At 33.1% G+C, this 26,105-nt stretch overlaps 1 protein-coding gene across 1 annotated transcript in view; it reads left to right on the forward strand.

The window, feature by feature from the left end:
- Positions 1–25,817, forward strand: part of LOC120634931 (irregular chiasm C-roughest protein-like) — a 76,143-nt gene extending 50,326 nt beyond the window's left edge. The window contains exons 9-21 of the mRNA XM_039905824.1: positions 2,922–3,024; positions 4,282–4,415; positions 6,271–6,394; positions 8,502–8,647; positions 9,718–9,871; positions 13,476–13,714; positions 17,224–17,394; positions 18,511–18,626; positions 19,431–19,576; positions 21,060–21,233; positions 22,300–22,406; positions 24,651–24,750; positions 25,638–25,817. Coding sequence (XP_039761758.1) covers positions 2,922–3,024; positions 4,282–4,415; positions 6,271–6,394; positions 8,502–8,647; positions 9,718–9,871; positions 13,476–13,714; positions 17,224–17,394; positions 18,511–18,626; positions 19,431–19,576; positions 21,060–21,233; positions 22,300–22,406; positions 24,651–24,750; positions 25,638–25,675 — 1,752 coding nt within the window. The 3' untranslated portion in view covers positions 25,676–25,817. The remainder of the gene's footprint in view (positions 1–2,921; positions 3,025–4,281; positions 4,416–6,270; positions 6,395–8,501; positions 8,648–9,717; positions 9,872–13,475; positions 13,715–17,223; positions 17,395–18,510; positions 18,627–19,430; positions 19,577–21,059; positions 21,234–22,299; positions 22,407–24,650; positions 24,751–25,637) is intronic.
- Positions 25,818–26,105: the final 288 nt, after the last annotated feature.

The raw sequence follows: 26,105 nt of genomic DNA on the forward strand, positions 1-26,105 counted from the left end.
CCTTCTTACGTAACTCGACAAGTTGTCGCTATTAAAATATTAAGATTTTAAATTGAGAATTCTTTCGAGAAATTCATTGAGCAAATAAAGTTTTTACTAGAGTGATGGTTACCTATGTACGCCCGGGATCTTCAGACAAACACGATTGGCAAATGAACTAACAAAATCCAAAGTCAAAGTCCAAGATCACAAGCTAAAAAAGAGTCATCGGGATGGATTCCAATTAGCCTATGAGTATAGAGGCCTAAGCTTTGTGAGGTTATCGCGATTAAAAGATTGAGATTAAAACTTTAGGGTTATTTGCAGAAATTCATTCAACATTTTCAGTTTTTACTAGAGCGATCGTTTCTTATGTATTTACGGGTATTTCAAAAGCTATTTAGGACAGAGTTTAAAAACGGTGGACGAGCAATCTGGAATATTTTATAATAATAACGTTTATTTCGGATATAATTCCATAGATTTTAATAATTATTTTATTAACTATTTTATAAATTAAAATTGGCCAAACAAATAAATATAAATATCTCCTAATTAAGGTAAATACTCTCTTGAGTACTCGAGTGTGTACCAACCCAGTGCTCCATAAATGGATTTTCCCCTTTATAGCTTAATATTTTCAAATTACTGTTGGAGCTTCCGCGCATTCAGCTCATATTTGATGCAGATCTTTTTCTCATGATTGCATAGAAGTCATCAACGTGATTCTTTGCAAACATTTTTGATTCACAAATCGCGGCAGCGCCATCTATACTCCGAAGCCATTATTGTACTGTATACGTAGGTCCTTATAAGCCCCTACGTGTATATGACAGAAATAACGTTGTGCATATAAGTACAATCTGCATCGTGTCATATCAAAATCCAAAGTCAAAGTTCTGAATCCCAAGACAAAACTCTATAGCATCGGGATGGTTTTGAGGTATCCTATGAGAATTTTGGCCTAAACTTAGCGGTGGCAATTAAGTGATTCCTAAAATGTACGCTACCTACCAAACTAAGCCTTCTTAGGTAACTTGGAGTTGTTACTATTAAAAAATTGCGAACTTAAAAATTCACGACGAGAAAATTTATTTTTACTTAAAGTTATTTCTATACAATACGGCTTTATTATTTCCAAGCTGTAGAAAATATTCTGTTATTCAAACTTATGTATTTTGCTTACTGAATTGTCTAAAAGTTTTCGTATTGAGAATTTGTACTCAATATTTTTTTTTTTCGAGTCAGTTTTGTATGAATATTTTATTTTATTCTAGCTTTTTCCTGCATATTTGTTTTTTTTGGTTGTTGGGTTTTTAAATGTCCCAGGATGCGACCTTTGTCTATTTGTGTAACTGTTTTATGGGTAACAGATAATGTTTTTTTAAACCTGCAAAATGTAACACGTAGCTTTTTCAGGATAAGAAGTGTCTTATGTGTTGCAAGCTATCCTCCTATCAACCTATCACCGGCCCACCACAGGGCACCGGTCTCCTCCATAATATAGAATGGTTTAGGCCGTAGCCCACCACGCTGGCCCATTGCGGATTGGTGGAACGGTGTAGTGGTTTAGCCAAACAAATATACAGAAAGGCACACTCCGGCATTTATAATATAAATTCTAACTTAAAGCTCAAACTGGTAAATCCAAACCAACTTTGTATTTGAGTCGTACTTTGAATAAACAAACAATGAAAACAACAAAATAACAGACATCTGCGTTATGTCAAAGTCAAAAAACAACGGATTACTCTTAATTGAATAAAATAAAACAACACTCGAATGTATTTCCCTGGACTAAGCTTCTAGTTAAAAACTTGTCAACTTATCGCTATAAAGAGATTTAAACTCGAAAAATTCACCGCAAGAATTTAATTTTGCAATTATACTTTTAACTCCACGGTTTAACAGTTTAGCGGTCCAGTTTTTAACGGTTAACACAAAATAAAGTTGGTCTTTAATTTAACCCGAATGTAGCGTATAGATATATTTTAACAATGTTCACGAATCACTTTTATTAGGGCTCAATGGGTGCCAACTGGACCCTTTATCTGAGCATCGGCTGTCCACCCGTCTGTCTATCGGGCTGTATCTCTTGAACCTTAATAAATTTGACAGCTGGTTAACGCAGTGGGTAACGCCCTGCTTTCTGAGTCCAAGGCCGTGAGTTTGATTCCTACAACTGGGAAATGTTTGTGTGATTAACACGAATGTATTTATGTATCATCTTAGCAGGTACCCATAACACAAGCTACGCTTACTTTGGGTCTAGATGGCCATGTGTTTATTGTCATAGTATTTATACTATATGTTTTATGTCATTTATTTATACTCGTATTTCAACAGAGCACATCGTACCGGAACTCTAAATAGCTTGGCAGTACGTTCCTGATGGTAACTAGCCATAGCCGAATCCGCCATCCAGACCAGAGAAAACTTTCTTAATAACTTATGAATTCTTATTATGAATTCTTAAATTACCATCTCAACTCATAGAATAATAGCGCACAATTACACTGCACCAAGGATACTTATATTTATCAGTTACTAGCTATTGCCCGCGACTTCGTCTGCGTTTGATTTAGTTTTTTCATGTGGCATTAAATTTGACTATATTAAACACATATTATAACCTCAATAGTACAAAAGTAATTATTTAAATCGGTTATAATTTGTCGGAGTTATGGTGCTAAATCGTCAAACAATTTCATCCCCTCTCCCAAAGGAACCGAGCTTAATGTCGGGATAAAAAGTATTCTATATTACTTCTAACACTTCCAAGAATATGTGTACAATGTTTCATGAGGATCGGTTAAGTCGTTTTTGCGTGAAAGCGTAACAAACAAACTTACATTGACATTTATAATATTAGTAGGGATAGGGATACTTTTGTATGCAATTTTCATAATTACGTCATAATAATGTATCCAATTTTGTTCCAGAAAATAAAGAATGTTTCGAGGGCCTACAACGGAGCTGTTCTAAAGTGCATGGTCTTCAACGACGTCGGGAAAAGCGAGGAAACCGAGGCCCTTGAGATAACTTGTGAGCTTATTTTCTTATACATTTCCCGAGAGTTTAATTATAAATAGGACATTTTACTAACAAACTATCATGTAAAGGGGTTGCAGGAACATGAGTGTGATGTTTTCATGCCACCTAAAATAAATTTGTTTGTTTTGTTTTAATTTTTTTTGTTAATTAAATAATTGACGGCCGGCCGGTGCAGTGGGCAGCAACACTGCTTTCTGATTCCTAGGCCGTGAGTTCGATTCCCACAACTGGAAAATGTTTGTGTGATGAACATGATTGTTATTCAGTGTCTGGGTGTCTCTATGTATATTATAAGTATTTATATGTATTATATTCATAAAAAAATATTCAACAGCTATCTTAGTACCCATAACACAAGCTACGCTTACTTTGGGGCTAGATGGCGATGCGTGTATTGTCGTAGTATATCTATTTATTTATAAAAATTGTATTACAGTAGTTCATGTTCTAGTGACTAGCCTAGGTTAAAAAAAAAATACTACTTACAGTTTAGCAGGCTACAAAACCTTTTTAAAACTTTACAGCATATAAACTAAACATTTTTAACAAGTTATTGAGCCACATCATCGTGACAACCCATTACCAGCCCGCTACAGGGAACGGCTCTCTTCCCAACAAGAGAAAGAGTTAAGGCCGTAGTCCACCACGCTGGCCCAGTACGGATTGGTGGACTTCACACGCCTTTGTGAAAATTATGGAGGTTTCTCAGGCATGCAGGTTTCCTCACGATGTTTTCCTTCACCGTCGAAGCAAGTGATATTTTAATTACATAAAACGCACAAAACTTAGAAAAGTTAGAGGCGCACCTCTTACTTTTCTTAATTCTTGATGCGAACTCGCCCCCCCAAAGCGAAGACGCAGTCCTACCCACTGAGCTATCAACGCTTTGAGTCGGTCGTAATAAGTCTGAAATATTAGGGCATAATATTCGGTCCGAATATCGAAACTACAATAAGTCCGAAGGATTACTATTAATTAATAAAAAAACGTTATTTTTTGTTATTGCATTTATCAATACTTGAGTGGTGCACACAACCGCTCAGGTTTACCTGACATTAATTCAAGTCGAGTAATATTAAAAATGTATAAAACCATCCAAACTTTACCACACAAATTCTAAATTCATTTATTTCAAGTAAGCCTAATATAAGCACTTTTAAAACGTCCAGTCTGTCTGTGTGTAGTGACTCTACCACAAGAATCATTATTCAATAAAAGATAAAATAAAGGTTTTATTTCTGTCCATAGATCCCCCATCATTACGATCTCTCCCCAAAGACGTGGAAGCGGAAGTCGGTAAACAAGTAACACTGAGCTGTGACGTCGACGGGTTTCCTGCACCGGAAATAAGATGGCTGCATTATGAGGAAGACACTAATATTGTGAGTATTACCAATAATAAGTACAATTAACACTCATCTTCCTATAGAATAATCAGTAACCTATTGTTCAGTGTATAATTAAAAAAAAACAGTGTACATTGTTCTACTAGTCAAGCCCATGTTGTTGGAGTTTTGAAAACAAAATGTAGTTTGCTGTTTCTTGGTGGTGGATGGAGCTTGGATTTGAAATGTATTATAGTGTATAGCATCCTACTAGTCAAGCCTTTTCATTTGATACCTGAATTAAGGCACAGACACACCACACACATACACACACACACACACACACACACACACACACACACACACACACACACATACAAATCAACTCTGAGAGGAGACCCGTGCGTTTGAGAGGGACAGCAACGTTCATGATGATATATAGATAATAGATAAGACGGGCAATTTCCAGTGACTCTTGTAGTTAATGTTCTCTGGAAAATATTAATGTATTTTCACATGTTTTTACTCAGTAATTGATTGCGTCGAAAAGTTACCCAAATTATTACAATCATAATTTCCATATTTATTAGTTAAGACTTACTTTATTAAAAAGTCGGAATCTCTAAACAAAGTATAGAAAATAATAGGCTGCCTAAAACAAAGCATGACTTTCTTATTTTATACGATCACTAACATTCACTTACTAATTCTTATCAAGATTTTCCCGGACACGCCACCTTATTTTCTTTCCACTTATGAGGTAGGTTTAGTGGACTAGAATTATTAATTCTAAATAATTACTACTAACCACTCTAAGTTTAGCTTATTGAACTTCAAATTATGGAATGTAAAAAATGTGCATGGAAAATAGAACAAAAGGACGGGAAATTAAATTAAATTTATAGAATTGATATTTCCTTCAAGTGCCTGTAGGTAAAACACTATAAAAATTATAAAATTATAAAAAAAGGGACAGGAAATAATTATAATCGTCAAATGTTCCTTTACTCAATCGATGGAACTTTTGATGCGTTAATTAAAAGAAAATACATGGTTGTGAGATGATGGATAACTACATATGTTAACTTAAAACTATAGTTACGAGGGTTCTAAACGTTCCTTGGTCAAACAAGAAGCCCACAGCAAACTTATCCGGTTCTTTTTGCTATCACTATCCCACATTGTCAATTAAAAACCATTTATCCAGCAACATGGTTAGAGCAATCATTCATACTTTGCTGAGCTTTTTTATCATTTCGGTAATCCTTTATACTATAATAGGACTTTTCTACGAACTTACTTTTAACTTGAAACTTTTGAACTTTTGAAAGAGTTTATTGAAAAATTGTAATATCTTTAAACGAATTCATAATTTTATGTAACCTAGTATACGGCCCCAAAATACCTAAATCCTTTGTACGGTATAAGGGACTAAAAGAATATAATTCTCGGCAGAATTATTTAGATTTTAAACTGGTGTTGAAATCATTACAACAAAAATTATAAATTAATAGTTTGTATGTAAAAAGGAACCTATATCATGTATCAGCGGCGCGTTGCGGCGGCGGTGTCAAATTATTTAATTGCTAGCGATCGTTTCATCCGAAAAAATATATGAAAAGGTACTAGATCTGCTTCTTTTTTGAATGCAGAAATTAATGTTTTTTATCAGATAGTTAATGTTAGATATCAGAAAAGGGAATGTCGAAATTGAAAGACAGAAAAATTACTGTGTACACCATAGGTATTTAAGCACCAAAGACAAGTAATCTCAATTTTACTCTAGCATTATTGAATTTCGATACTAGGAAACCATCAACGGTTAGGATGTATGCAATCTAGTATCAAGGGTACTTGTATAAGCCGGAGCCGTACACCAACGAAGTAGAGTCTAATAAAACGTTTGTTTCAGAGAGTGGGCCGGACTGCAAACCTGACGTTAACCGTCGACACACATACCTCAGGGCGGTACCTTTGTAAAGCTAGTGTGGAGGGATACCCCGAAATTGAAGCCGAAGCGTCTATATTTATCAAAGGTGAGGAACAGTGTAGAAAGTACTTAAACACAAGTGATATATTATTAAATGGTAGCCAATGATTTTGTGCTATTTATGTACCCAAGGTCACAGTGACCTAACTCAGTCAGACGCATATAGTCCTCCCATTGAAGTCCATATTCCCAGTAAGAGACGAACATATTATAATAAAAAGAATAAAGGTCTTGTAGCTTAACTTCTAACATAGATCAATAGAGTGGATTAAGTAATCGTAGTAAAATATCGTCCTTGCGAATCATGCTGGTCATACTACAAAAATATACGCAAACTAGGGTAGGGTGGCCACCCTACATCAAATTGTAATACGCTTATTGAATAAAAATATCATCGCCGTTTAAGGAAATGGAATCTAGGACAAATTAACCACATTTCCTTTCCACATTCGTAAAAGGTTTTCGGAAATACTGAGGAGTATAAATAATACAAGTAAAATAATTACAAGTATTTTTTTCATTAAAATAAATAAAACAGATGCCGTTCTTTGCGTGTATGTACTGGTGGAATAATTTGTTGGTTCGTCTTTCAAGAACAAACAGAGCAATCATTTGATGATTGGTAGCAAAGTAGTTTATTTGCTTTAACCAATTTTGATCTTACCATACCTTTACCTTACCATAAATTATCACCTCATCCACAAATCTTTAACGTTCTTTCTAGTTTCTGTAAAGTAAACCCTAAATACCCTGTGCTGATTAACTTCCATTTCATACCACGATTACCACTATTGTGAGTTAACTATAATTACTCTAATGACAGAATAACTTGTTATAATAATGTGTCACAAAAACTTAGTGAGAGCTGTAAAACTCGCTGAAGAAATTCTGTCAAAATATTTTTGCCTTCCCAATAAATGTTGTCATTATGTAGTACCATAGATTATGAACCAATACGGAAAAAGAAGTTTATTAATAGATTATAAACACCCCTGAACTAGATTTAAAAATAAAAATAAACTTAATAATAAAACGAAAAGGGGTATAGGCTAGGTTTTCAAATAAAATATAGTCTTATTTTGTTACACAGATATGAGATTTCTTTTGCTGCTGCAATAATACGAAGTGCTTAAATTTTTTTGGTTTACTTACGCCCGGCTTAAATTATTGAGTAAATCTCTAGTATGCTGCAATATCTAAAGGGAAGAGTAGAAGAAGGACAGCACTGCTAATCTGCCATCTGAAGATTTTGGATTAAATAAAATGGCCGGTCTACTTCCATTATGTGCGATTGTAATCATCTAAATACACAATCCAAAGTCATTCTCTCAAGCAGTCAATATCACTAGAATGATATAGACAGCTTCCAGCATAAAAATAATCTTAGTCAGATACTAAAACGATGTGAAGCGGCCATTATCATTCAAATTATTTAAATTTGTACAATTAATTAAAACGATCGAAATTAGTAAACATGAAACAACCTTGATAGAGAGTGGGATTCCATCAACTCAACACAAAAGGGTAAATTGATTAGTTAGACATTGATGTTAATACAGATTTATTAGATACAGAAGCTACAATACATGATAATTTAATTAATAAATTGATTAGATATTTAGAAAATAATGTTTTTAACAGTTGTACCGTAATTATTTTCGATATCCAATTATTTGTGTGAATGATTGATAATTGTTATGGAGCTAAAGGTTACATTGTTAAATATATAATATATAAATATATAAAATAATATAATATATATAAAATAATATAATATATAAATACCTACGTACTCCTTTTCTCTATGTAACAGCGGATGTTTGTGATTTAGTTTACTTTAAATTGAATTTATTATTTTATCCAGGATGAGGATTTTCTGCGTATCTTATTTAGCTTTAATCTAATAAACTATTAAATCGCATGTTATTCACTAGTACAATTTAATAAGCTGATTGTGAAAAGTAAGTGTGAAAAGTAAGTGATCAATTACGGCTCCAAAACGTGGATGCTATTGGTTCTCATAATAAGTCTCAGGGTCACACAGCGAGAAATGGATAGAACTATTCTCGGAGTATCTTTAGGTGATAGAAACAGAAATGAGGACATTGTAGCAAAACTAAACTTACCAAATTACTAAAAAATCTTTGTTTTAGGACCACCAAAAATCATCTCCAACCACACACAATTCGGTTCTCAAGGTGACACAGTGAATATAGAATGCGCCGCTTTCTCCGTACCTCGAATAGATACAATTGTATGGACATATGAAGACAAGGAAATCGACACTGTTCACGATCACGTGAGTTCTATTAATGAAGTAATAAATGAAATTGATTCTCGTAAAGTCTTGTTTTGTCAATAGGTTGTCTAGTTGAAGTGTTTTTCTTAGCGTTGTTATATTTGATGACTATTATTGATCTTTCTATTTGCCCATATACATAGAGTATAATTACATACATACTCGTAAGTGAACTAAAAACAATATTTTATGTCATAAAAATTAGGACCAAATAGTAAAATTTACTCTGTGAATTTTTATTCATTTAACGCATTTTGTGTCTTTATATTCGGGTTTTCAAACAGTATTTTTGTGCAAAAACTGCCGTAACTGGCATTAAAACTTACGGTTAAGAGTATGTTTATAATGTCAAGCAACTTTAAATCGAAATCAACAGATTAATATCGAAAAATTAAACTCAAAATAATAACTACGGGTTGAAAGAAAAATTTAAGCGTACACCGAAATAATTTGAAGCAATTAAAAAAGCTTTAGTTATTAAAAAACTTTACTTTTATTTTCTCCTTTATAAGAACCCTTTACCAAGCTGTGTGTTATTAATTTGATGATAGTGATAATGATGAATCTTTAAACAAAATTACAACTATAGGAAATTGATACTGTAATCATGATATTGTAGGTTGCCCTAATTAAGTTATTAGACAAGGGTAATTTGTAACAATAGTAATCAATATTGTAAGGGATGATTAATATTATAGTGGCTTAATCGTGACCCAATTTCGGGCTTGTAATATATTTATCAAGGAAAATTAATTTTCGATCAGATGGTTGTTATAATCCATGTCAGGACTCTAACGCAAGTTTCTTTTTTAAAAACCTGAGAGGCGCTTAAAAAAAGCGCACTGTCAGGATATGTTTTTTCGTGATATTTTGTCGTGTCGCAAACCTGTACAAAATTCTTCCAAATGAATGCGGTAATAAAAAACCTGATATATCTTCTTAGGAACTTTTCTGGAACGAAAATTGTTGTCATAAACTAATAATATGTCCTGCCTTTTTAGTAGATACTCGTATTCTATTGAATATTATTTATTGATTATACATATAAACAAGATCTAATCTCTATGCAGGATTATTTGTTCCGTGAAGACTTACAACCCGGTGGCATCGTCAATTCCACTTTGACAATCCGTGAGAGCCAGTCTCGACACTTCGGTGTTTACAAATGCAACGTCTCCAATGACTATGGGAGCGACACCTTGGAAATCGTCTTGAGGCCCACCAGTGAGTATGGGATTGTTTTTAATTTGATATAATTTATCATACATAAAAAATATATTTGATTAAATATCATATTTTTCAAATTTATATTTATTTCTCTTTATTTGTACACCACTATGAAGTTAGGAAAATAAAAGAACAATAGAAATACAAAATTTATAGTTTTGGTCATTGATTTCAAATTTTACAACGTAGTTTTTTTCTTTTATATTATTTCTTTTTTTATAGCTTCGACTATATTTTTATTTTGCAAAACATGAAATGCCTAACAATACCTTTGCTATTTTTATCTGTACGAGTATATGGTAATTAATCTAGTCCCTGAATATATCAACATTAATTAAATCAAAATAGTCGTCGATAAACTGTAGCCTAACAAGATGTCAGATGGGAAGGTAGGGGATATGTATGCGAATAAATTATAATATTGATGTCACAATTGGTTACTGCGCTACGTTTGATTCCATGTGACTTGTTATGGAGATATGGGGGTAATTGAGGTAATGGGTGATAATATGCTTCCAGTATTAGAAATGCCTTCAAATTGGACGATTGTTAGTACAAATTCTGTATTGATGAGATACTCTGCTAGGTTGCCTGGTTGAGATAGTTTTTAGCGATGACTGCCTATGCCACAGATACATTGCGTTGTGCGTTATTATTTATAACTTTTGTTATCTAGCTTGAAATAAAGTATTCATTTCAATTTCAACCAATTTATTTGTATTTATTTCACTTTCAGTTTTATCTATTCCATTTTCATTTAAATTTATTTGTCAATGTCATTTTCATTTCATTTCAAGTTTTCATTTGTATTGTACACAATATTTAAGCCGATGAGTATATCACTAGGTAATTCAAAACTGACAGATGTTAGAACTGATTTATGAGACAGTAATTGATCTGGAAGAACTACAACTGAGTTTCCGTATAATTTGTCTTCTTAACAGTAGTAGAGACAAACTTGACCTTTCTAAACTTCTTATATTACTACTTCAAACAAATGAAATTTGAATTTCATTTGCGCTGTCTTTTACAATTGTCTATGGAAAACTTTTATCGTACCCAACTGAAAAAAAAATCTGGTTATGGGGATTGAACTGAACCTTCGAAATGCGATCGCGAGTATTGATTTTAGTGGTTTAGTGTATATGATATAAGAACTGCTACCAAAATAGATTGAGAGTGGTTTGTAGTGGTTTTGACGATAACGTCTCTAGTGCAGCGTTGCTTCAATATTTATTTCAGTGGTATGTGGTGGTATATTGATTTTTGTCAACTGAAGTTTATAATCTGCTGATTAGTCCCCGCTGTCAACACGCGTATTGATGACTTGACGAAATTTTACACACAGGTAAAAGCGTAGTTTGATTTCTTTGTGGGTATTTAAGATGAATTTATCACAGATCATGTAAATCAACGAAATACCCGGGAATTCCATATACAGCCTGACATGCACAACATAAACTTTATTAGCTCAAGCGTATTTATATTAATTTATAGTTCTCGAATCTCGTACTTCTCCCCACTCAATAAGTCACAAACTGCGGGAGCGTCTAGCGAACATTTATAAATATATCACCAAGGAACTTTTTCAATTCGGGCACAGATTTAAGTTGAACGCTTGAAATCAGAACGTATTTTTAGTTTTAAAATTTAAAAGTTTATTCCGCGATTGTGTGTTACTCTGGGGGAATCCCGCCGCGTCCCCCCCCATTCTCCCATTGTATAACTTTTATTGCACCGAGACATAAATCTTTCGTTTCGTGACTTTCAAGAATGTTATGCCATACATTGTATGTATTTTACATACTTTTTTAGTACTTATTATGACGTCGGTTGGATTTATTTTAGAAGTAAAAACTTTTAGCCGCGTTGAGCGATTTTTGTTAGGAGGAAAACTAATTCGTTCACGTTACCCATAACCTCGACATGCTCGTGACGTATTGCACCTGACTAACGATACTATCGAATTATTATTGTAAACACTCGATTGTACTGGTTAACTTGAAAAAATACAAAGAAATCTGATCTCTGATCTAATAAGAAGCCCTCAAAAACTTATCCGGGTATTCTATAATAATAATATTCAAATATATCAAGGGAAGTTTCACAAAGTCACTAATATCTCGATCAGGGTTTCCGTCGTCCACGTTTAGATGATCGTAAAAGCCGAATACATCTTTGGGACTAGTTCGCGGGCATCAAGGGACATCAATATTACCCCCTAGACACTGACGGGATCCATTACAGGCCCAACGACCACACATTATCGTAAATGTATTGTCGTTTTAACTTTACGCCCGGCACATAAAAGTAGGCATATGTCAGTATCTGCCTTGAAAATATTTGTGCTTGTGTGCGAAAGACTCATATTTCTGAATGATAACTTCCTATATTTTGTCCCACAATTTTTAAGATATTTTTCTTCAAAGTTTTCCGGCATATAAGGATTCACTATAATTTACGATTTTGTATTTTATAATATCCCGTGTGTAGATTATACGAAACTTGCGTGAAGTTATACTCGTATAAATAAATATATGAATTAAGGTTTATACCTAAAATCTGTCTAAAGAAATTGCTATCTTTTCAAAATGTTTGCTGAATATTTCTTAAGAATAGAATTTTAAACCCGTTAGGTATATCTTTATATATATATTTATTGTATGCGTGTGTATGTAACTGAACTCCTCCTAAACGGCTGATTGAAACGGATCGATTCGAATGAATTTTTCGGTATGCGTTTGGGTGGCACCCTGGATGGTTTAGATTCACAAATCAACCCGAAAAATGGCGCTGGGGTCCGCTAGTTTAGATATAAAGATTTGTATACTTTTAATTAAATAAAAAAAAAAATGGTACGAGTTTTATCTTTAAAACCCATAATTTAAAACTAATGAACTTATAGCTTAAAATATAACATAAACGAATTACTTAACAAGTCTGGACTACGTGGAATAGTGCCAAGAATCCTGGGTTGCATTTCCATTTTGAACAGCCGGTCTGATCCTTAGTGCAAATAATAACAAGCCTTTCTGATTTCGAATGAGTCAATTTAACTGGATATATTATCTCGTGATATGGTTTTTGTCATTAAGATTCTACACCAGCTCGTGCCAGTCTCTAATCCCAATGTCAATCGTCGTTGTCAATCCACCAAGTCTAATATAATCATCAGATGATGGAAGCCAATCCTGTTCATTCCTGTTCATCCTGTATCATTTTAAAAAACTATGCAGGAATAGCATAGCGTTGTACACGTTCAACGGACGGTTCAGGCCAACCAAGTATGGAGACAGGCCAAGGAACAAAAGAAGCATAGCGTGTATTCATCATCATCAATATCCTATAATAGACCACTGCTGAAAAGTGACCTCGTACGACACCAGTGAGAAGAGACCAATGATGGTCACCACACTATTATAAAAAAATATGTAATTTTTCGAAAAGAAATAGGCGATACGTTACGTAATTTCCACGATATGATATTTCAATGAATTAAAGATTGAAGAAATCGTAAATAAACCCGTACATATCTTGCTTTTCGCGGAGTATAGCAAGTTTTACTTTAGCTTAATATTTCTTGTTTTTTGTTTTTTTTTAGAATCGTTTCCCCTGTTGCTGATTCTCTTCGGAGTGACATCGGGAACTATTATGGTAGCAGCTGTTATAATGCTAGTGATACTCTGCCAGAGGAAGCAAAGGAAGAACAAGCAAGCCCAGGTCACAGAAAAGCCAGATGTCACTGTTACTGCTGAGGAGCTTTTCAAAGAGAACGACAGAAACTCCAACATAAGCGATTTGAAGCTGGAGCTTAGACAAGCGAATGGCAGTTGTGAAATTGTGAGTATTGATTTTATTATAGATGGCAATAAACTAATTGTTTGTAAGAATTAAGTGTTATATTTAATGATTTTGATGACTTTGATGAACTCCCTGGCGCTATGCTGAGTGTAGCTCTAAACTTTACGTATATAATAGTTTCGATCTCAGACAATTTCGGAATAAATAATTTCTGAATTATCTCTGGTCTGGTTGGAGACTTTGACCGTGGGTATCGCGCTACTGAAAGAGATTTGCTGCTAAGTGTTTTAGCGTTTTGTCATAATGTCGCGTAGAATCTGATTAGGGTTTAATATAACCGCTAGGTAAGCCCGCTACCGTCGTACCATCCATCAAGGTAAGATTAAAGTTAAGGGTTAACTAGTAGCGGTAAGAGTAAATTAGAAAATTATATGTAAAAATATTCTTATAGTCACGAGTATTTTTGTGTGTGCAGTGTTTTACGGAATTCAGTCTCATTTACAAAGGCATCCTAAAAACGAAACAAATACTATACACTACGGTATGTAGGTTAAGATTTTTATTAGTGGTGCCGATAGAAATCGCACTCATAAAAATAAATATCAAGTAGATGATAGTGATTTTTCTATAAGAATTAATTTTGTGTAAAGCTAATGATTGAAAATACTTTATGTCATATTGGCTATCGAAAAGTAAATTAACATAATAAAAACAAGGACGCCATATAGAGCAAAAAACTTAGTGCCTAAACACAAAAGAATTAGAACAACAATATGAAATAGAACAGAATTAGAAAATTTTTATACGAACTTTAAACGGTATATTTATTTTCCTTATCCACATTTGACAGACTCAATTTATACCTTACGATTGCCATCTGACATCTGTAACAGGGAAAGCCTCTAGGGGCTAAAAATGTAAGACATGAGTAGCATTTGCTTTCAAGGCAATTTTCATTTAAAAACAATGCTAGATACAAGCTTTGTGTTTCAATTTTTCAATCGTTTTTGCAACTTGTTCTTGCGATGCGGTTTTACGATGAAATAATTGATTGTTGATGTTGAAAAAGAAAATATGTTTGAATGGCTCATAACATATTTATTGATAGTTGAGTTGAAGAAGTTCGTATCATATTTTTGCTAAGGCAAACTTTGTAGGATTAGAAATGAAGCGTATAAACGTTTTTATCATCTACTCTATTTTAATTTTTTTTTTGTGAAAAATATGATAATGAATGATATATGGCTGTCATAACAAAATATTTATTTATTTCGTATCTATGACCCATCACTACGTACTACACTATAACATAAATAGAATAATTAAAAACTAAACTAAATAAAAAAATAAAAAACTCACATTAAAACTAACAAAATTTTTTTTATTTTTTTTCATTGCATTTTAATATTTAATGTAAGTTTTTTAATTTTTTTATTTAGTTTAGTTAATTATTCTATTTATGTTATAGTCTAGTGCGTAGTGATGGGTCATAGATACCAAATAAATAAATAAATAAATGTTTTGTCATGACAGCCATATATTATTCATTTAATTAGATCATTCACATTAATTCTGCTATAACATTGAATTATAAAGCTCTTTACTGACTTAAATATACAAATGTTTTATCAATAAGTAATACAAAAACTCACATCAATCATGCGCAGCATATTAAAGTCCCACTGCTAGACACAAGCCTCGTCTCTTATAGGATAAACAGTTTCAGAACAAAGACCCGCGACGATCCAATTTGGGTAATAAAGTATACCTTGAAAATAACGTTACAGAAAGTTTTGTTTCCGCACCCTTGCATATATGTACAATTTGAACACGTGACATAAGCCGTGCGTGTGAGTGATTGCATATCGATAATCTACTGGATCGCCCTGTCCTCACATCCGGTTTAAACCAGTGTACTACTGCGATAGGTAATCAGATTGGGATGCAACGCGTCACTCCACGTTCCTGGGCTTTGTGTAACTCAAGTACACTGAATTCATAAATGAATCATTTCATCCCATTACTGAATTATATCATCTTTGTATTAACATTACTAGCTTAACTTAATATCGTAGGTTTATTAATTAAGTTGACTTTTGACTCCTTTACATTATTATGAGTCTAGTTGAATCGATAATTCAACATTTTGGTTTTGTCAACTTTTCAGACCCCAATTTTCTATGATATCGTCACACATTATAAATAACTCATCAATCATATTTTATTTTCGAACATAAACCTTGATACTTAAATAGAATTTAGAAGTGGGAGATAGGGCAATGTTTTTTATTGCCTTTGACTCCTATTGTGTTCTTATTGTCGTCTAGCAATTGTTTATTATAAAGTCAACATCTTTTGAGGATGCTTCGGGTGTCGAAGGGAATTGTAGATAGTACAGTTTTGAAGATCAATTTAGTGCGGGGTATAAATATTGAAGAAAGTATAAATTGCATCTTACCGAATTTTCTGGGTTTGTCGGATTGTACCAAATTTAGCTTAGTAATTATTAATATCATGGAATTCCGGAACTCCTGCTTCTACTCAATATTAACAAAGCTGATGAAGATGATGAACTCTTTGAGAATCATTATCATCAGCATCATAGAAACCCATTACCGGAAACGGGGCACAGGTCTCCCCCGGGTTGAGGCCGTAGTCCACCACGCTGACCCAGTGAGGGTTAGTGGACTCTTCACGCCTTTGAGAACATATGAAGATCTCTCAGGCATGCAGGGTTCCTCTCAATACTTTTAGCCACATCAGCAAATGATATTATTTTATCAGCAAATGATACCTTAATTGCTTAACTTAGAAAAAGTTAGAGGTGCGCGCACTTCGAACTTGGCCCTCCGAAAGTGAAGCCGAGGTACCAACGAATAGGCTACCAAGCACGAAAACCACAGTCTGTTGTTTTGTGCACTTTGGTTTTATGTATTACATATACATACAAAACTAAATTATGATAAGTACAAAATAAACTTATACTAGAGGGTAGATAATAAAAGCTCAGATAAATGCTGCTCAACGACTAAAATCGTGACATCACTGCTAGCGAGAACGTAATTACTTTTTACTGTATTACAACTATACAGGTTGTTTAAAAAATACGTATTAAGTTTACGCTTGATATTTCTGTCGTTCATTCGTCGTTTCAAACATTTCTGGAGGTTATAAATAAGGCAGGAGCAATCAAATTTAAGGATTCGTTTCCCGCGCAGAATTAAAAACCTACAGAAACCGCGTACACGACTAATATTGAAGCATCATAACCACACCTACTGAAAGTTTAACATAAAATGGGGAAAATCAGAAAAAAATTGTAAACTACCAAAATTTGGGGTCAGACGTGCGCAGGGCGTTTTTATTGTTTTTGAAATGCACTTCATGCAATAATGGCTGGATTCTGTATGTTTTTATTCTATGGTTTGCCGTATTTGTTAATAAATTAATCAGTTTAGATTAGAAACTTGTAGTCTAGGATTTTCAGGACTTATTTCTCTAAGTCTTGGCCAAGAAAACGAACGCTACTAATGATACAACCTTTGCAGGATTATTCAAACACCGGCTCGGATAGTACATTATGTTCTAACGCCAAATTGGGGAGCGGCATCCCACTGGCCGGGTCGGTGCCGTTGTCTTCAATAAATCAAACCAACACATACCAGCCGTATAGATATAGTAACGATTACACGGATCCCGCTTACGTGGATTGTTATAAGGTAAGTGATTTTTTAGGATTAGGATTAGGATTTTAAAACAAAAATATACTTTTTTAGCTTCCACAAATGATTTACGTAAACTAAAGCCTAATATTTATATATACTGTAAAATTAATTATGAACTATTTACAAACTCAATGCAAAGAAAAGAGAAGGCTGAAAAGCATGATGCTGCAGTATTTGACTACTGTAGCGTCATGTGACGCCTTCTTTGGTGCAGTGAGCGCTGTTCGATCCCCTGGAGGGTCATCTTATTAATTTTTATTTCTGAATTTTCTCTGGTTCAGTCTAGTGGGAGGCTTCCGGAAGGGATTCGGCGTTCCGATATGATGTCGCGAAGAAACCGATAAGGGGTCTGAGTTTAATATAACTGCCATACTCCTAATAAACTAGCTACTCGTAGTTACAATCTTAGACTGCATCAACACAACAGCTGGCATAACCTAGCTATTGTAGTGGATTAAAAAAAATCTTTTTAGGCTAAATAAAGTATTTATTAATAAAATAGTATTTCTTACTCCCTAATAAACGTGGTTTAGCATTGGAGTGGGTACGCAGTGTTCGTTCTGACAATTAAAAGGCGCTAAAGCTCAAATATAGTATTATTTTTTAACATCTTAATCTTTGTTCAATTATTAAACGTGAAGCCTGGAGCAGTTTTGCATTGTTTTGCATTGTTTTGTCACGCTCTGATATTTTGAAATTCGCTAAGTGTTTGCTAGCTTAAATTAAGTTTAATAAAACCTCTTACCTTCTTATTACTAAAAGTGGTTTGTAATTGGAGTAGTTACGCAGTGTTTTGTAACTTACCGCCATTTTAATGACGCTGTAAGTTGAACTGTCATAAAACACTGCTTAATAATTCTATCAATAAGAGGATTAGAATCTAGGAGATTCACTTTATATTTCTACAAAAGAGATGTTTACTTTATAATTTATTCATTGACTACCCTTTTTATTCGAATTAAATAGCAGAGAGCATAACCTAATAAAAAAACTCGTGATATTTTAGTTTTTATATTTTAAAGTGGTAAGAGCCAAAACGGCTTGTTTTATGCACTCGTTACACAATCTGCTTATAAGAAAAAGCTATAAAGTCGTATTCTTTTAATATAGGTCAACGGTTTTGGTAATGGTTACCAAACTTACGTGCACTATGGACACGACTACACGCCGGGTTCTTTGAGAGTGCAGTCGCCTACACTGGGCAGCGACAAACTCACACCAAATAGGTATTTATTATTATTTGTAGCACGTAACTACACAGGAACTTTCTAGAAAGAGTAATCAGTGAACCACGAAGTTTCATTCAAAGCTTTCCGGTGGTTATTTTCGCATTAGCAGAGTATTATTTCTTATTATTCGTATTAACTTTTCTTCATTAATAGCAATTGTGTGCATTTTTTTAAGTTAGAGTTTTATCATCATCATCATCTTTGTAATTTGTTAAGTTTATTTTATTTGTAATGGAAGAGCGGAGTCTTCTGACACAGAGGTAGTAATACTACTCTTAAAATAAGGTTTTAGCGATATATTGATACCACTTTGTTTCTTACCGAAATAAACTATTTTTATTTTTATTTTTTTATCATAATTTCAACCAATGGACGTCCACTGCTGGACATAGGTCTTTTGTAGGGAGTTCCACAATCCACGGTTCTGGGTCGCTTGCTTCCATCGACTGGTCTGATGTCATCTGTCCACCGCGTTGGGAGCCGACCGAAGCTTCGTTTACCGGTGCGGGTCGCCATTCCAGTACCTTAAGACCCCAACGTCCATCGGTTCTCCAAGCTATGTGCCCTGCCCTTTACAACTTCAGCTTCGCAACTCGCTGAGATATTTATATATTGTTATGGGAAGCAAAGTTAGAGTTAAATGAAAGCAAAACTGAAACCAAATAACCCAATACAATCTAATATTGATTACCTAGGGATAATAGCTTTTATCTTATTTCATTGTTTATATTTTTGTTATTCTTGTCTATGCCCTAAAACTATTTTGCAGTACAAATTCAGACTACAAATTTTTATTTCTAGATCAATAAACGGTAGTCTACCCAGAAGTGTAGATACACCGTCTTCAGTACAATACAATGCAAGTAACGGCTCCCAAAGCAACTCTTTGCAGCGGTCAACGAAGCGACAGGATAGCAGTAACGCTTTAAATACATTATCAAGCGAAGGTAAAACCTAACGTTGAAATTTCATTATCACTTCTCATACTCTTTGAAGTCCTTGGTTATGCTCTAAGCGGACTGACACAGATTTTTATTCTCTTGTGCATAAAGATTGTCTGACCCTACACTACTTACAATCAGGCCGACGTAAAAACACTACATTATCTTGGTGTTCAGTTGATTTTAAAAATAATAACCTAATGTTGTCTCAAGTTCTAATAACAAGATCAATGCACAGCCAAAAGTGTTTATAGGTTGGTTTATATCCTATCTGATGGCAAACGAAATAAATATGGAACTCTTATAGTTTATAGACTACATCTTTACAAATCTTTATAAAATATACCAGAAAAGGAAACACATAAAAAAAAAAATAGTAAATCTTTATACTTTAAAATTATTTAAAAAAAACAGGCATTCACTTTTAATATAAAAATTCAATTTCGACTGTTTAAATAAAAAGGCAGAGCGTATTAACTACATTGTATAACCTATTTTTACCTAAATATTTACCTTCTCCCCTGGCTGGTACCTAAGTATAAATGCCGGATAAAATGGCTTGTTTTATGCACTTGTTGTATAATCTATGATTGTTGTATTCATTAATATCTCAGGGTTGTACAGTGTAATCTATTGAAAAATATTCATTAATATCTTAGCGACAACATTTAATGTTTTTTTTTTATAAGTAATGCCCATATTCAACCATCAATTATAATAACTCTCCTTATAGAAATATTTTACGTTTCTATGAATTTCTATTAAATTCCAAAGACAGCCAATCGACTCGGGTTTGAATGCAAAGTGACTCGGGTGACTGAGACTGCAATGATTGCTGAGTAAACTTGTTGTCAATATATGTTTTGTGAGCTTTGGGGAGAATTTACCCTGTAAGTTGTACAGGAAATTATTTAAACATCAATTACTATACACTGGGTTGCAACAAAGTCCTGGATGGACCGCATGATTTGGTACAAAGTTCTCTAACTTCAAGATGTATTTCAATGTATCTCGAAATCTTAATAGTACTTTGGTAACATGTAGACCATGTTTTTCACTTGACACGTAAAATGAAGTGGGTACGATTTGTAAAGATGCACTAACTCAAGATTATATTGAAGTGGTACAAACAAACAATGCACAAAAATGTTTACCAACTAATCCATACTTTAACTCACAGATATAAGTGATTATTCTAATTTCTGCAAACGATTTTACGACACCATAGTAGGAAAGTCACGCGAAATTTGCTATTCAAAACTACACCATAGTCGGTTCGTGTTACACTTTTGCATAACTCTTTCAACAATTCACTACAGAAAAGAATTTTTGGGAATTAAATAATCACGACCAATCACCGCAAACGACTAGATGATTAACTCCACGTTAACCAAGCTTCATTACAGACACCTCAATGTAAAGATCTTTTCGCCTCGTGTTATCCTCGTGTTATCCAGCTGGTGCTTTATATCAATGTTGTTACTCCTAGGTGCCAGAGTGCCAAATGGTGGTATAATCCAAGGCGTGGATGTGCGGTATGCGGCCACTTACGGTAATCCGCATCTAAGAACAGGATTAAGTACTGTGCACACGGCGAAGCCTGCTTCTACGCCAGCGCCACCACCCTATTCTTCTGTTAGGAATTCAGTTATATTACCATCAGGTAATGTATTTTCTGTTTTTTTTACCTACATCATTTCTTCATTACATTTTATTTTCTTACATATGTTTGTTTTATTAATTTGTTCTATTGATTGATATTATGCTGATTTTTTGTAACACGAATAATGTAATAAATCATAACAAAAAAATAGTACCTAAAGCATTTTGGGATGTACAATAACACACCTCATCATTTCATGAGAAACTTCACAAGCACTAAGTTGACTTATAAAGATTTGAATAATATAGGATTCTGTAGATTACATTTTGTTTAATTTCACTTAATATATTTTTATTTTTCTATATTTTAGTAAACACCATTTGACAAATTATTATTTAAAGCCTTCTCATATTTTTTTATAAAACCGAACTAATGGTTTTATAAAAACTTTGTTGTTATATTATTGTTGCGTTTCTAATAATTATTTACATACCAATTTCGGCTTAGACGCAAAATTCTGCTATGCGTCGCCATAATTTAAATCTCTTTTAGGTACAATGTCCCCCTAGGTAAAAAAAATAATTGTAGGCAATTAAACTTTACTTGCTTTACCTGCTTTACTTGCTTCTACGTTACTTAGACAGATTTAATAAAATTATCGTAATCACCGAATGTATAGAATCATTTATTTTATGGATACCATTTTCCATTACGTCAAAAATCCTTTAGCGTATTAGCAAGTATATTTTTGATAGTCGTTTCTCTTGATAATAATCCCTAACTTTATTTGCATCAGAATTCAATTTCCTTAATTTATCAGAGTGTAAAAAAATATTAAATTTTATAAACTTAGGTGTTTTTATCACAATAATATTCTTTATTTTTAACATCAAAGAATACACATTCAAAATCTTGTATAAAAAAGGTCTAATTACTTACAATTTATTTACTAAAATCGAATTAATCATTACTAAACATATATTTTTAGCAGTAATTTATTTTATACTATAATCTTATGATTTACGAAACCTGGTTGCTATAGGTTCTTATGACTAATATTTTAGTTACTAATCTGCTTTAGACGCGAAATCCTGTTGTACGTCTGTATAATTTAGATCTCTTTTAGGTACGTCGTCCCACTCGATAACATCTCCTACCAGCCTTGCATCACCTCAATGTGCCACAAGTCCTATAACCAACTCTACAATGTCAACTGATAGTGCACAGCCAGCAGTAAGTGTTTCATTTTACTTTATTAATTTACAAGCATTATCATATTTATCAAAGTACATGTAGGGTTGCCTGGAGGCAGAAATACTAATTTTTTACTATTTTGTATATTTAATATTAATATCTCATATAATTTTTTGTTTTAGTATTTCGATTATTACTGTATTTAAAGTATTCTGTGTGATACTGTGTGAAAAGTGGCTGTGTTACCCGCTCTGGTCCATTTTGCTATGAACCTGGCCCATTCTTCTTTTTTTTTTTTACTATCGCAATTTACTTTCACGCCCGTGTACAAGATAAATATAAAAAGTGAGCCAAAGTAACATGAAAATACTTACTTAGATACATAAAGTTTAATACGCTAAATTTTCGATCAACTTCAAATAAATATATAATAAAAATATAAATTTGTATAAAAGTGTAAATTTAAGATGATCCTGTGTTTTCTGTGAAAAGACTATTCAAGATATAGCCCAAAAACAGCGTCAATCATATCTTTCACACTAAATAAATTTTATTTAAAACATACCTTAAAAATCAGTTCATTAAAAAATTACTTTTGAATAGCTCAAACAATAATCACGTTTTTCATAAATATGATTTGAATTTAATAATCTTTCCACAGTGCACCAAATAATAATTTATAAAATGATTACTTTAATAATTGCACGACGAAATGGCAAAATATTTGATGAATAGCTGCGTTCATTTGTAATTTTCATTTGAGCAAATAAACTAACTGTGTTTGAACGAATGATTGATTCAATGATAGAACGTATTTTAATGATATTATAAGTCAAACATTTTGTTCTTTAATTCATGACTCCCATGCAAAAGCTGGAAATGCATTTTGTGAAGTAAAACTTGATGCGAAAAGCTCCAGTTATGAGTCGATAGACAATCATTGAGCACAGTTTCACGATTATTGCTTCTTCAATTTAGGTAGATATTCGCACTACAATTTTAGTCATTGCATCTGAGACAGATTACACGATGTACCGAGATTAGGCCATGTATGCTATGACGTCATCGGCCTGACTGATTACTCTGAAGCCTGACGTAATCCCTTAAGCATCCAATCTCCATGTAGTTCGGAATTTGGAGGCTCCGCTGTGATTCTGTTCATCTAACATGAATTGGGAGATTTTCTAAAATCCTAACAATCAATCAATAAAATACTTTGTTTTGTAATCCTTGAGAAAAGAAGAAATTTTGAGTGCCTTATCTCAAGTAGGTGGTCTTTAGCTATTTTTAATTTAAGGACTATTTATTAAAATAAAATAGAAATTCCTAGCATTTTTTGACAAAACTGCTCCGCCGTTTTGAGATTGTCAGCTTTTTTCTCAGCTGGTGGATAAGGTCAGTCATACAAAAATTATTGGTATTATAATATTAATATCACTTATCTACCCGACTTTAGGGTTTTTATATTATCTTAGAATTTAGATTGTCGTGATTAAAGTTCATTTTGAATGCGATATTAATGGCTGGGCACGCGGGAATTTTCGTTGAAGATTCGCCGACTAGTTTAGTTTAACTGATTTATAATGATTTTAAAATGTGTACCTTGAGATATTTGGAAACCATGAGCTGATGCTACACACGATTCCTTAAATTAGCAGAAATTATCGTATTTAGGCACATTGTATGGTGGCAACCATATTAAGTTCTCGTCTAGACTATTACCAAGGCCACATAACCTTGTAGCACGTACATATTATCAAAGAAAAGAAAAAAACTCAGCGTTTTAATAAGAAATCTTTTTCCATTGCGCAATCAGTCAAACCCACGTACTGAAACGCTGAGGTTTGCAACTTTAGATAATCCCAGCCAAACGGAAATTGTAAAAAGTTCAAACGATCTTACGGAGTAGGGTGCCATTTTATTTTCAACCTACTTTTAAAAGGATAATGCTATTAATTCGATGTGGCTGTTTGGTTTGATCTCTAAATAAAGTACTTCGGATCATTTTATGTTTATTAAATTAGTGTTCTTTTATGTTAATGAAGCATTAAATTTGTATTTTGGTGTAAATGTATAAATTGGGATACGATGTTGGTTTCAAAAACAACCAGTGTATTTGTTTTATTATCATTATATCATTGTTTAAGTCTCAAGTGACCTAACCTTTATTAAATCTTTGACAATAAAAGTATCGATAAAATTAATTCTTACAAAGATTTCAAATTAAAAAAAGTTTTGGCACTATTTTGTACGGTCCACATACAAGTTATCTATATTTACCAGGTCGGGGTGACATCATCCGCCACTCCTCAGTCGCCGAGTTCGCACTACATACTCGCTCCTTCGAATCGATCCCTCACCAATACGACAGTCACCAAGAAAGGTGAGTTTATTTATAAGATTTATATATTCCGCACAATGCCATTCTTCTTAATTGGGAACGTTTTGTATTTAATATAAAATTTCGCTGTTTATAATATAACATAAATTTGTAAAATTGGTTTGAATATTTTATGTAGGAGGTAATTTCTGAAATGGCTTAACCGATTTAAAATTACACCCCAGTGTAACCCAGCTAAAACTTTTGGGTATAACTAGTCTTTTTACATAATTAGCTGAACTAACAATTTGAAGCTCCCTAAGTTTCTTATGTCTAGCAGTGAAAATCTTTGATTGCCAATCATTATATTTTAGTTTGCCCTGTTTAGGATGTGTTTAGGATGTTATGGAGCAATCCTCTAATATAATTTATAGCTCAAATCATTTGAATGCGCTGATTTAGAATTGTTGATTCCAGTTGGGAACTGGATCTCTGTAGGCTTAACCGGTCTTCACCTAGTAATAACCATTAAGTTTAGCTCTAAGATAGGTCCCTATAAATTTGCTGATAGTTTTATTGTACTTGAAATAATATAATATTTTAATATAAAATGTATTATCATTAGAACGTAAAAAAGCAGCGCCATCTCTTTGTGGTTGTGTTCGCACTGTGTTAAGACACTGACGAATTATACCCTTATATATTCCTTGTATAATAAGTTAATTTAGCTAATATATTCCATACGTCCGTATCAAGCGATTAAACCAACAAGTTGTTTCATTCTTCCACATCAATTTATACTTGCATTAGAGAAGCATTGGAAGAATAAATTCTGTAATCCTCTGTGCCCTAAAGCATAAAGCTCTGTACTCTTATTTATAATAATTATGATGAATATAGTGATTCAGAGTCAATATTACAAAAATATAAATATGCCACTTCTTTTTCAGGTAACAGTCACCAGCAACCTTTAGCGACACATGTTTAAGCGTTCCTAAAAACTTGTTTGTGTAGTGTGAAAAAGTTTATGAAATCTAAACTAAGTGTTAGTGATTTATGAAGAATAGACAACAAAAAGTTTATGTGTGGTGTGTAACACTTTTGTACGTGACTGTGCGGTCTTATAGGGACGGTCAGCATAAGATAATTTTTAAAATTAAATTATTTTATTCGAATTAAATATATAAATAAATATGCAATGCGTCTACAATTTGGATGCTTAGTAATTGAATCAAACTAATTTGTAATGATTTGAAAATGTATATCATTCGAAAAAAAAACAATTATTTTAATTATTGTCTATTATATTCTCAAAGTTTTAAGTAGGCCTAAAAATTTTATCATAGATGTTTTATTATTTAAATTTTAGACAAATATCACGAAAATATATATAGTTAAATGTTTTTTTTAGTCCAAAA

This window comes from Pararge aegeria, chromosome 25 (genome assembly GCF_905163445.1).
Source record: "Pararge aegeria chromosome 25, ilParAegt1.1, whole genome shotgun sequence".
Classification (NCBI taxonomy): Eukaryota; Metazoa; Arthropoda; class Insecta; order Lepidoptera; family Nymphalidae; genus Pararge; species Pararge aegeria.